The sequence below is a fragment of the Chelonia mydas genome, chromosome 3 (assembly GCF_015237465.2).
Source record: "Chelonia mydas isolate rCheMyd1 chromosome 3, rCheMyd1.pri.v2, whole genome shotgun sequence".
NCBI classification, from domain to species: domain Eukaryota; kingdom Metazoa; phylum Chordata; order Testudines; family Cheloniidae; genus Chelonia; species Chelonia mydas.
Genome location: NC_057851.1, coordinates 138,039,315 through 138,053,418, shown reverse-complemented (window position 1 = coordinate 138,053,418; position 14,104 = coordinate 138,039,315). Strand labels below are relative to the sequence as shown.

At 41.8% G+C, this 14,104-nt stretch overlaps 1 protein-coding gene across 1 annotated transcript in view; it reads left to right on the top strand.

Moving 5' to 3' along the window:
• Positions 1-14,104, top strand: part of SRD5A2 (steroid 5 alpha-reductase 2) — a 61,626-nt gene that overhangs the window by 40,467 nt on the left and 7,055 nt on the right. The window contains exons 2-3 of the mRNA XM_037895375.2: positions 375-538; positions 13,272-13,373. Coding sequence (XP_037751303.2) covers positions 375-538; positions 13,272-13,373 — 266 coding nt within the window. The remainder of the gene's footprint in view (positions 1-374; positions 539-13,271; positions 13,374-14,104) is intronic.

The following is a 14,104-nucleotide window of genomic DNA, read 5'->3' as shown; positions in this document are numbered from 1 at the left end:
AATACAGAAACTATTAGTAGACATATCATGAGTAGTGTAAAGATGCTCACACTCTAACATGGGTAACATCCCATTAAATAGAGATCCATTGATTATATCACTGTATAATGTTTCTCTAAACAAAAGCTCACTGTTGTAATGATCATTGTATTGTCACTAATATTTACAGGGTTAGGATTTGTAAACCTGTTATAAACTTCCTAATAAAGACACAGTGAAAAAAAAATAGTAAAAGAATTATGTTAGGGTAGTGTTAGCCCACATAAGCTGAAAATGTTATTTTTTTAAACCCAGCATTTTACCAAGATCTATTTATGTATGTGTTGATATGTGGTGTTTACTTCTGGTTTGACTGTGTTTTTTATCTACCTTAGGACGTTTATTTACTCATTCTTCACGAGAGGCAGACCTTTCCCACTGCAGATACTTCTCTTTGGCATACTATTCTGTATCTATAATGGTTTCCTTCAAGGGTACTACATGATTTACTGCGCTCAATACCCAAAAGATTGGTTCACTGACTTCAGATTTACATCAGGTAATTACAGACTACAGGATTTCCAGCATCTACTCTCCAAGCAGTTTGTAAGCATTTTGAACTGTGTTCTAAACTTTATTGCACTTGTGAGTCAAAGTCAGTGGTGACAGGAATCAGCACAAAACCTGCCTGCTGACCCAGATGTAAAGACTAAAAAGAACCATTTTCACAATGAAAATAGAGGAGTTAAATGTAGTAGCTTTTTGCCAAGCAGCTACCTTTGAAAACACCAGCTATTAAAGCACAGACTCAGATCATTAGCCTTGCTATATCCTTCTTGGCACCACATTAGACTTTTGTTAAGGCCTGAGGAGTTGCAAATTCCAAATGAACTTCTCAGGCCTTGTCTACACTAGGGATTCTCCCTAATTCCATCAATTGGCCATTGGAGTTGCACTGCTGCAGACAAAACAAAGCCACAAGCTCCGCTGATGCAAATTGTGGCTTTCCTTGCCCATATGAGGGACTTGCACTGATGCAGCTATACCGATGGCTGGTCACTGATGGATGAAGTCAGGGCAAATCCCCTATGTAAACACGGCCCCAGAGACTAACCTCCTTCTCCACCTGAGGCACATGGAAAGTCTAAAGAACAAATTTGGTCCTGGTATAAGTAGGTTCAACTCCACTGACTTCAGCGATGTAGTATGCAGGCTGAATTTGATCCTGGAAATTCACTGAGAGTGAGTTATTTAGCAGAGGAAGCCAGTTGATGTTACTCATGTTGTGCTCAGCTCAAGGGAAGATTTTTAAAAATGTGAATACAAGAAATGATGATAAATGGGGGGCGGGGCGGGGCGGGGGGTTGAGCAAACCTTCTTTTGGGCTTGCCTTATATAAAATGCCTTACTTATAACTAGGGCCCTATATATTCTGCAACATGCTGGGGATCTATGTTCTGCAGAAAGATCTCGTGACTTACTATTTGAATTGCAGTAATGCCTGGAGGCTTCAACTGAGGTCAGAGTCCCATTGTGCTAGACACTCAGAACAAACCTAGCAAAAGTTTCCCCCTGCTTACAGTCAAAATAGACAAAACAGAGTGGGGAGGCCAGAGAGGTGAAGAAACTTGCCCAGGGTCACACCACAAGTCAGCAGCAGAGCCAGCATAGGGCGAGGTGGGGGTGAGTTATATACAGTTAGTATTATACTCCCCTTTCTTGCACCTCAGCTTACCCCTTCCTGAAAGCAAGGCCAGAGTTGTGTCTTTTCAGAAAGCATTACACAGTATAAAAACCCTGAATTTTAGTGTAACAGCTTCCAGTCACTTTCATAAAAAGAAAGTACCACACAATTTGCCCGATTAACAAATATTTATATTTAATGCAAACAAAGAAAAACAGTGTAGTTGAAGTATTTAAGTATTAAATATTTAAGTATAAATATAAATGTATTGAAGTATTAAATAACTTGTAAACAAAAAGCTATTGGCTAGTAAATCTACATAAGTGTCCTTTCATACAGACTTTCACAAACTTGCTGCTATTAAAAATGTAAGGCTTTAGCGTAACACCTACACTCTACTTGCACACACAAATAAACAGTCTTGTTTTCCTCCTCATCATTGTCAGAGATGATTCTCTCAGTTTATAGTGTGGTCCAAAAGGTAGCACATGTCACCTGAATTTGTTGGACCTGGAATGAAGCTTCAGAGGCTCTCCATCCCCAGGTCAAATACTTCCAGCTTGTCAGCCAAACAGATATGGTCAATGGATTCTTCTAGCTAGCAGTTCTCAGTACTCTGTTAATAGAAGATTAGCTTTCCCAAGCTTGTGCGTCAGACAGGAAGATTGTGTTTGTAGCCAAGATGTTAGAGGTGCTCATGACCCAGCCCTGACAACCAACACTGACCTGCTAACTATAATGTATCTCACATGACAGTCATGCACTTAGCAGCCCAGTACACTTTCCCGCAGGCCTGCTTAGATGTGGCTTATTCAGCTGAGTGGCAGTAATTGTGTCCAGCAGCCAGCAGGAGTCGCTGTGATACATAATCTGCCACATACTCTGTTCCTCCTGATGCATTACAGTGGGAGAAGCAGCTGCAAGAGGAGGACCAGACAGCAGACTTCAGGAAGAAGACACCAGTTCCGGGAGTGCCAGGCTCCCCTAGCTTCTCACAGACAGATAACACTCTCTAGCCTCCAGCTAACCCTTCCAGATGCCCAGCCCTGCCAGACTCTTGGTGGTCCCGTCTCCCCCCAAATATTGCCCCTCAATTTTCCACCCAGTTATCCTCAGGCACCTGTCAACAATTCCAGATACACCAGCACCCATCCAGTGTCTCCAAACACCTTCCAACACTCATTAACCACCTTCCCCCAGACTTCTAGCATTGCCCAGCACCCACCTCTCCACATCCTAGATGCCCTCCAGCACTCACCCACCCATATACCCTAGCCACCATCCTTCTGTGACCTATCCCAACTACAGCAGCTAAGTTCTGCACAACCCCATATCCGGCCCCTGTCACTGCTCAGGGCAGGGTCTGTTGATCATAAGATGAATTTTATAATCATATACAAATGATTTGCAAATAGGAATAGCCACACTGGATCAAACCCAAGATCTGTTTGGCCCAGTGACCTGTCTCTAATAGTGGCCAGTATTAAAGGCTTTAGATGAAAGTGTAAGAACCCTGAAATAAGCAGATGGATGATTTGCTCCCCACATTAGGTCTCATCTTGATGTCTGATCATTAAGAGATTGGCCTAAGCCCTGAAGCATGAGGTTAAATATCCATTCTAATATGCCATTATTATTATTTTTTATTATGATAACTGGATGTTCTTGTTATCCATATAAATGCCCAATCCCTTTACAAATCATGTTACATTCTTGATCCTGTGGAACTCATTGCCACAGTCTAACTACATATTGTGTGGAAAATTATTTATTGATTTTGAATTTGTCATCTTTTAATTTAATTGAATGTCCACTTGTCCTTGTGTTACGGGACAGAAAGAAAAAAGCTCCTGATCTATCTTTACTAAACCATTCATTATTTTATAGACTTCTATCATGTGCCCTCTTATTCAATCCCAATCTTAAATCTTTCTTGATATGAGAGTTTTTCCAAGACCTTAATAATCTCTTTGCCCTTTTCTGGGCCCCTTCTAGTTCAGCAATATATCCTTTTTGAGGTGGGGTGACCAGTTCTGTACAAAGCATTGCAGATAAGGCCAAACTGCTGATTTATATAAAGACATTATAATGTTCTCCATATTATTCACTATCCCATTCTTTATATATCTTACCATTCTTTATGCATCTTAACATTTAGTTTGCTTGTTTGACCGTAGCTGTACATTGAGCAGAGGTCTTCACTGAACTGTCGACAGTGATACCAAGTCCCTGCCCTGAGTTGATGGAGTTAATTTAGAACCCTGTAAGGTGTATTAATAATTTAATATTTTCCCTCCAATATGCATTATTTTGCATTTATCAGGTCATCTGCCATTATGTTGCTCATTCATCTAGGTTATTCAGATCTCTTTTGAAGTTCCTCACAGTACTCTCTCTGGTCCTGACTAACCTAAATAATTTTGTGTTATGTGCAAATTTTGTTACCTCATTACCTATCCTCCTTATCCAATCACTAACAAATGTATTAAACAATACAGGACTTAGTACAGAACCATGAGTCACATCACTGTTAAATTTTAGCCATGATAAAAAATGACCATTTAATACTACTCCTCGATTTATTTCCTAGCTAGTATTTGATCCATGATAATGCTTGCCTCTTATCCCATGACCTGGCTTCTTTAGTAGTCTCTTCTGCGGGAGTTTGTCAAAACCCTTTGGAAGCCTAAATACATTGTCGGATAGTTCTCGTTTATCTGCTGCTTCAGTGAGGCATTCAAAGAATATTAAAAGTTTAGTGAGTCACGATTTTCCTTTGTAGAAACCATGCTAATTAGACCCTATCATATCATGATCTCCAGGTGGGCTGCTATTCTGTTTTTAATTATAATTTCAACCAATTTGCCAGGTGCAGATGTAATGCTACTGGTCTATAATTCCCCTTATCATCCCTAGAGCCTTTTTAAAATACAGGCACAACATTTGCTACCATCCAGTCCTCTGAACAGTGACTGTTTTTAATGAATGCTTTTTGTTAGCATTTCATATCTGAGCTCCTTCAGAACTCTTGGGTGTACACCATATGGACTTGCTTTTTTTATTCTCTTTGCTTCAGCACCTCCTCTTCTGATATCTAACTCTCTAGTAACATCTCGTATTTATTACCAGAAAAGAGCAGATCTAGGTTAGGAACCTCCCCAATGGTTTCACCAGTGAAGACAGATGCAAAGAAATCATTTACCTTATCAGCAATGTCCTTTTCTACCTTAACTTCTCCCTTTAACCTCTGGTGATGCACTGATTTTTTTTCACAGGGTTCGTACTACTGATGTATATGAAGACTCCCATATTGTTTGTTTTCACACCTTCAGCTATTTGCTCTTCAAAATCCATTTTGTCTCTTCTAATTTCCCTCCTATTTAATGCTTGCTGTAATCTACAGGGGGTTTATTGGCTTCACTGGGGCAGATTTTCAAATTTTGAAGGATTCCTGTTTGGGCTTGAGTAGCTTCTCGAGCCTTGCCGTTTGGTTAATTCATTGCCTTCTGAGACCTTCCCCCCCTCCCCCCCGCCCCAGTAGCACATATGCCACCTCTAAGGATTTTATTTCTTTACTTTTAACTTTAGGGTATTAGCTCAGAATTTGCATAAAATGACACATTTGGAATAAAATTTGGCAGCTATGTGGATATACCACCCTGGGTCATCTTCAGCAAAGTGTTCTGAATAACACCTATCTTTGTAGAATTTTCACCTTGAGCTCTGATTGGCTCTGCTCTCAGGCTGAGGATGTGTAGGATATACAGAACAGTTTGCCCATAATGGAAACTTTGTTTATGGCTTCAAGAAACCTATTGAGCAATCTCAGTAAGGACTTCAATAGCTCAGACATAAGTGAGAGGTTTTTTGCAGGAGTGGGTGGGTGAAATTCTGTGGCCTGCGTTGTGCAGGAGGTCAGACTAGATGATCGTAATGGTCCCTTCTGATCTTAGTATCTATGAATCTATAAACTACCTTCTGGATGTTACTTGGCACTTCCAGCAGAGTCCCTAGATCCATTCCCTGCACAGAGACTTCAAACATCCATTCTGCCTTCCTGTTGCTCCTTGTCCTCTTTTTGGACTTAAATTGCTACAGTGTTGCGACAGGGTGTACCAGACTTTATCTGCCCCCTGCCGAAAATCCTGTTGCCTTGGTGCACCCTGCCCTAGAGAAGCAGCACTTTAACAAGAGAAGGGTAGCAAGTTTGGGATCTGTGTAGTTGTCTAGAAAGGCTAAAAGGACTGAAGCAGGCAGCAGCCAATCAGGGCCCAGCAGACCAAATAAAAAGGGATGGTTGTTTCTATCAAATCAAATGGAAGTTCCTGGGAGAAGCCAGGGTAGGAAGGGAGGATCAATTGAACATCCCTCTACCATAACCCAAGAGGCCAGGCCAGGCCAGGTCAGGGCCTATTGTTGACCACACTTTGCAGTTAGGTCATGGAGAGACCTTATTATTGAAATTAAGTGAGCTGACTTAATGAAACACCACCTGACTCAGGCGACAAGTATATAGCATGGTTACGTTAGAAGAAAGCTGAGGTCTCCTGAGTCCTACTCCAGTGTTGTATTTACTGCCTCTCACATACTGACTCTGTAGCAGCCCACAGTGCATGGGAAAACATTCAAATCTAAACATTTGAATTGAATTAATGCTGTGTTATTCATTGTGAAGTCAATGTGCTGAGTGATTCCTGTGAGGTGCCAAATGCCCTCAATTCCCATTGCAATCGGGATCAGGTCCAAAATGAACAACACGGCCAGTGTTTAATTCAATACCAACATTAGTGAATATTTCCCCAAGTATTTAAATTGGCTGTAACAATGCTTGCTCCTGATGCATACACAATATGGGGCTCTGCTGCAGAATGTCAGCAGTGGCACATAGCAGTGGTTGAGCAGGGGTCTGATGAGTTAAAACAGGAGTATCTGCTGCCAGGGGAGGTTGGGATTTTAGCAGTTTTGCGCTGGCTGCTGAGGGAACTGTCCTCCCCCTGCTCCCTTTTGCTTGATAAGAAGGGTGTGAGGGCTCAATCTATGCACTTCACTCTAGGCTTCTGGGAGCAAGAGGAGAATTCTCTCCCCTTCTCATGACTGTTGGGAGGGGGCTGCCCCTCCTCTCTCCATGATGTCTGGAAACAGGGAGCTTTGGACAGTTTATTCTGTCTCCTGACTTTGTGGACACAGAGAATGAGACGATCTGGTCACTCCTGTTCACTCCAATCTGCTCGGCCACTGCCGGGGGGGAAGGGGTAGGGTTACCCAGAAGTGAACAGAGTCGGTCTGAGGGTCTGCTTAGGGACATAGACAAGGGCATGACTAGGAAGTGATGTGCAAGCTACTTCCTGGTTTGAAGGAAATATCACAAAACCAGGTGCTTTTATGATATTTCTGACCCCATCTGCCAGATATTATTCTCTGGGGGGTTGGTTCTTCATTGGGACGAAAATATTAGTGACTAGTTTGGATCAGGGACCTTTAATGTGACCTCTCCTTCATCCCAGTTCCCACCACCCTATTCCTCCCAGCTCCCCCAAAAGGCATCTGTGGCAGAGAAGTAGGGGGAGGGAACTAGTTTTGAGGTTCTGGCTTTGACCCATTTCTGTTAATTATTAGAGCTGGTCATCCCTTCTCCAGACTCACCTCTGCCACAATGCCTATGAGACATTTACTAAGGTGTATTGGCAAGGCTGAAGGGCAGGTGGGGAAAGGAAGTATTATTTACATACGTAATTGCTAAATTTGTTGTATAAAAGCAAATTGACATGGACACAAGTAGTGACTATGTTGATTGTATCCCTCCACACTTCCACCTGCCTCTGGGGATAATTAGATGTTGTATTGCGTAAGCTCTTCAGGATAGGGAGCTTGTGCTATACAAACCTCTGTTTATACAGCCCCTAACACGATGGGACTCAAACCAAAATATAAATATTTAATAAGGAAAGACTGGAATTTTCCAAAGCTACAATTATCAGTTTATAATGTTATCACCATACATTTGTTAGGAAAAGCTAAATGCACATTTACTCTAATGAAACTGTCACATACTACTGCGTTAATAATAAAGCTTATCCATTAGCTGATCTTATATCAACACATCTATTACATTTTTAAAGCGTTTATTAACGATAAGCTTTATTGTATCTACTCTTCTTATACTTCTTGGGTCTCATTCTGCTCTCTACCCCAGTAAAACTTAATTGGTCTTACTCCTGGTTTACACAGGTGGGAGAGGGGAATTGGGCCCAAAATACCAAAAAGGTTATCATATTGCACAACGTTAAGTTAAACTGACAGATCCAGGGAATTCAAAGTTAAGAATATTGGGCCTTAAAATCATCTCTAGCATAAATTTGATCATCAGTAGAGTTACATCAGGGTTGAATTTGGCCTTCCTTTCTTAAGTTGCACTATTTTTCCTCCCAGGGTATTTCTTGCTTCATCCAGTATTCATGAACAGAGTTGTTAAATATTAGTCACAATAATGGCAACTGTAAAATTAGCATTAAAATGGTGGAGAGACAATGTGGGTATGACATTCCGGGATGCAATCCAGACTAGTGAGGGGCTGTGTCACCTCTGCCCTGAAATCCTGGGGTGCCTCACCATGCTTTGCTGCTGTAGCTCCCAACCTGGGCTCCTCACAAACAGCCAGACATCATGCAGGTCACAGCCTGAGTGTCTGTGCATAGCCACAGCCCATGTCCAGCAGCTCTGACCCCAGCAGCCTACTAGGAAACACCAGCTACTCTCTGGCTTCTAGCAGCCTTGGTTACTACTTGCAGGGTGACACACTCCCAATCATGGACTTCCCCCCAAAAACATGTGTTCTGCACTATCCAGCCCTCTTCTGGACAATCCAGATATATTAGGTCAGTTGCCCCTTTAAGGGGATCAATATACAACAGTCTGCTACCTTAAATGGAGTTACTCAAACAATTCACAAGATTGGATCAGTTTTAATTAAAGAATAAAACAAGTTAATTTACCTGCAAAGCGGTAGATTTTAAGTGAGTACAAGTATAACGCTTTAAAGTCAGAAATGGTCACAAGAAGAATAAAGATAAAACACTTTCTAGTGCTAAACTTAACAAACTAGACTTGGATCAAGCTGAAGTCTCTTAACATATGTTTAAAGTAACATTATGATGAAACTCTCAGGCCAATATTTGCTCCCAAAATCCAATGGCTGTTTCTTTTGTCTTAGGTGAAAATAAAAGAGATGGATAGGGAGAGAGAACTTGGGCTGTTTTTGCCCCTCACTTTTACTGTTCAGTCATGCTTTGAAAAGCATTTTCCTGAGGGTTACCCCTAGATAAAGTTCATTCCCACTGGGAGGTTGGAGTCAAGGAGTCTGGGGGTGAAAGAGGTTCCACGCATTAAGTGGTAGTATGTACATAGCCTCAGATGCAGATCTGTTTGTTTCTGCCCCACTTCCTTGCCAAAGAATTACTGCTTGATCGATGATGGCCCATCAGCTTTGATGACACCTGGTTAGAGGTGTGAGCTTGTCGTTTGTCTTTGAGAAACAGGTTTACCCATGCCCTAGACTTGTCTGGTAAACACACTTCAGTTATGATTTCAGCTTATGTTCATAACTTGTTACATAATTTTACTACACACATTTCATCATGATATTATTGACCAGTGAATTATTAGTTTCCAAATGATACCTCACAAGGCATATATTGTACAAAGATTATTACAATAATGTTTAGGATATGAATACAGGGGTGCATTCCTTCACAGTGGGTCAAGTAATATCTTTTATTGGACCAACTTCTGTTGGTGAAAGAGACAAGATTTTGAGCTACCTGAAGAAGGCTCTGCGTAGCTCAAAACCTTGTTTCTCTCACCAACAGAAGTTGATCCAATAAAAGATATTACCTCATTCACCTTGCCCCTCTAATATCCTGGGACCAACATGTCTCCAACAACACTGCAATTAGTCCTGATTTTCCTTTCACTTTCCCAAATTTCACACTGGTCCAACTCCACTGATATCTCTAGACTTTCAATTTACTCTGATGTGAGAGGAGTCAGGCCCAACAAGTATACTGCTGACTGAATTAACAATAGAGAGATAAGGTGGGTGAGGTAGTATCTTTGATTGGACCAACTTCTGTTGGTGAGAGAGACAAGCTTTTGAGCTTACACAGAGCTCTTCTTCAGGTCCTGTGTAAGCTCGAAAGCTTGTCTCTCTCACCAACAGAAGTTGGTCCAATAAAAGATATTAATCACCCACCTTGTCTCTCTGGCATCCTGGACCAACACAGCTACAACAACACTGCATACAACAATGAATTAATCAGTCAGTTTGAAATCTATGAGATACATTCTGTTTTCAGACATGTGTATGCTTGAAACTTGGCAGCCAGGAAGGGAAGCTTTGAGCACCTTGATCTGGGTTCTTCCAGATTACTGAGGTTAACAATCTTCCGATGCATTCTACATTCCAGACTGAGGCTTAGGGTTAGCGTATAGTCCATGTGTTTTAGCACATACCCTACTGACCCATCCATGGACACTATGCCTTCAACCTTGTTCAGATTTCTTCTGCTCCTGGAACACATCATCTATACTAGCAGCTGTGCTGAGGTTACATTAGGATCCCATAACTAATATAAAATAATGCTGTTTTGTCATCATTCATTTATATGTATTGGGTCTGGTGGCAGAAACCATTTAATTTGGTAGTTTCCTCATTAGGATACCAAAAAGCATAAATTTTGAATTGACAGCATGGCTCCAGTTCAGGCCAGGTGTAAAAGGGTGAAGTCAATGGATTTATACCTGCTTCCCCCAAAGATAAATTTGCCCTAATGAATACATAATGAGTAGTTATAATAGAAAATCTAAGAACTAAAGAGAGCTGGCAATTTCTCAAGGAGACAGTATTAAAAGCACAACTACCAACGTGATGTAAAGATAGTAAGAGGCCAATATGGTTCAATCAGGAGCTTTTAAGGCTGAAATCAAAAAGGAATCTTACAAAAAGTGGAAACATGGTCAAACTGATAAGGAGCAGTACAAAAGAATAGCATGAGCATGTAGGGACAAAATCAGAAAGTCTAAGGTACAAAATGAATTATACCTAGTAAGGGGCATAAAAGGCAATAAGAGGTTCTTTAAATACACTAGGAGCAAGAGAAAGATGAAGGAAAGTGTAGATCCTCTACGTAGTGAGGAAGGAGAGCTAATGACTGATATCATCCAGAAACCTGGGATGCTTAATACCTATTTTGCTTCAGTTTTCACTAAGAAGCTAAATGGTGACCAGATACTCAACACAATTAATATTAACAAAAGAGAAGGGAATGCAAGCCAAAATAGGGAAAGAAAAGGTGAAAGAATATTTAGATAAGTTAGATGTGTTCAAGTCATAGCATTTGAGGCCAAAAGGGACACCTAGATCATCTAGTCTGACTTCCAGTATACCACGGGCCACCAACCCCACCCAGCACCCCCACACTAAGCACAATGACGAAATTAGACCAAAGAATTACAGCTCGCAGGAGACTGGACTATTATGTGCCACATGCAGAGAATAGGAGGGATCAAGGTGCACCAGGGCCTGAGGCTCCCGCAATCACAGGGATATGATTAAGTGAGATATACTAAGATAAGCTTGGCAAGTGACCCACACACTCATGCTACAGAGAAAGGTGAAAAAAACCCACGGTCCCTGCTAATCTGACCTGGGGGGAAATTCCTTTCCGATCCCACTTATGGTAATCAAGGTACCTGCACCATAAGCTTCCTGAAACTTTAGTGAGCAGCATCTATTGGGTCTACTCACCTCTGTAGGGCCTGATGAAATTCACCCTAGGTTACTTAAGGAACTAGCTGAAGCAATCTCAGAACAGTTAGCAGTTATCTTTGAGAACTCCTGAAGGAGGGCAAGGTCCCAGAGGACTGGAGCAGGGCAAACATAATAAAAAAGGAAACACGGAGAACCTAGGGAATTATAGACTTGTCATCCTAACTCGGATACCTGGAGAGATACTGAAACAAATTGTTAAACAATTAATTTGTATGCACCTAGAGGATAATAGGGTTATAAAGAATAGCCAGCATGGATTTGTCAAGAATAAATCATGCCAGACTAACCTAATTTTCTTCTTTGACAGGGTTACTGGCCTAGTGGATAGGGGGAAGATGTGATATACCTTGATTTTAGTAAGGCTTTTGACACAGTTCCACATGACATTCTCACAAGTAAATTAGGGAAGTGTCATCTAGATGAAATTATATTGGGTGCACAAATGGTTGAAAAACCATATGCAAAGAGTAGTTATCAATAGTTCACTGTCAAACTGGGAGGACATATCTAGTGGGGTCCCACAGAGCTCAGTCCTGGGTCCGGTACTATTCAATACTTTCATTAGTGACTCTGATAATGGAGTGGAGAGTGTGCTTATAAATTGGGCAGATGACATCAAGCTAGGAGGGGTTGTATGCACTTGGAGGACAAGATTAGAATTCAAAATTGGAGAATTTGGTCTGAAATTGAAAATTGGAGAAATTGGTCTGAAATCGACAAGATGAATTTCAACAAAGAGAAGTGCAGAGTAGTGCACTTAGGAAGGAAAAATTAAATGCACAACTACAAAATGGGGAATAACTGGGTAGGCAGTAGTACTGTAGAAGAGAATCTGGGGGTTATAGAGGAGCACAAATTGGATATGATGCAGCTCTGAAAAAGGCTAATATTCTGGGGTATATTAACAGGAGTGTCCTATGTAAGCCTGGGAGGTAATTGTCTTGCTCTACTTGGCACTGGTGAGACCTCAGTTAGAGTACTCTTTAGGAAAGATGTGGGTAAATTGCAGAGTCCAGCAGAGAGCACAAAAATGATAAACAGTTTAGATAACCTATGAGGGAAGGTTTAAAAACTGGGCATGTTTAATCTTCAGAAAAGAAAACTGAGGGAGGACTTGATAACAGATTTCCAATATGTTAAAGGCTGTTTTAAAGAGGATGGCGATCAATTATTCTCCACATCAACTGAAGGTAGGACAAGAAGTAATGGGCTTAATCTGCAGCAAGGGAGATTTAGGTTAGATAGTAGGAAAAACTTTCTAAGGGTATTTAAGGCCAGGAATAGTCTTCCAAGGGAGGTTGTGGAATCCTCATCATTGAAGGATTTTAAAAAAGATTGGACAAACACCTGTCAGGGTGGTCTAGGTCTACTTAGTGTGATGAAGATTCTGAGCCTGATGAGTCATCTGAAGTAATTTCCTGCAAATAGTAAGGTTCCAGCCAATCCACAACCAAGGGTCTAACCAAGTGACCCCAAAGTAGATATATAGACTCCTAATGAAAGCACGCTGCTCAATGTCACTATCTTGTCAGGGTTACTTCCAGCGGCATAGTGGTTCTGACAGACTGTTCCTATTCCAGCCTGTCCCTGCCCTTGCCCCAGCCTGTTCCTGCTCCAAACAAGGCTAGTTGCCCAGCTGACCTGACACTTGGTCCAGCCTCAGTATAGAGGGCTGGACTTGATGACCCTCTGAGGTCCCTTTCAGCCGTACATTTCTATGATTCTGTAATTAGCCAGACCAGGAGCTATCATGCCAATCAATATCTCATTTTCATTCTGTAGGTGTTCTGTTGTTTTTGTTTGGCATGGGAATCAATATTCACAGTGACATCCTGCTACGCCAGCTAAGGAAACCTGGAGACCATACTTACAAGATTCCACAAGGTACATTCTCCCTATGCCCCTCACCCAAAAACAGAAGCACAACTGGATAAATAGTAGGCGGGTGGGGGGCTGGCAAAAGTAAAATATACATCAAAACACAAAGCTCTTAAAGTTATTTGGAGCCATTAGTTTCACATGGATACTTGACTCAGGTGTTCCCCCTACAGCATGAATTAATTGCAGAGGCATGGTAATCATACATCTTTGGCCTAAATTTTGCAGATGACGGGGAGAGAGTTCAGCAGGCCACTCCTACTCTCTGAGTCCTGAAGAACACTTTCTATGTGAACTTTGCACAGCTTGGGTTTTGGGGGGATGCCCAGCTGTGGCTTTGGAAGTGTCGTAGGCTATACCTCTCTAGCGCCCCCTTGGGGCAGGGCAGGTGCTGCTCCTGTCTTGGAGTTCAGGGCATCTGCCCCTTGGCAGGGGAGTTAAAGTAGTAAAAACAAAAATTCAGTCTGCTTTCACAGCCCATAAAAAGCAGAGTCCTAGGCCTTCAAGAAGCCAAAGAGGAAAGTACCAGCCCTCCTTCTTTCTGAGAGGGCCTGAGCAGCCAAGACTTTCAAACCTTGGTCAGTAACCTCCTATTCCGGGGGGCCAGGAGTTCTGAGTTGCAGTCCTGCTCCTTCAGCGTGCTGCCATGCATTGAGCAGGGATCCTCCCTTTTAAGAACTTGCCCATTTCCAGGCTTGCCAAGTCTCACGAGGTGCACTGTGTCGAGTCTGACTGTG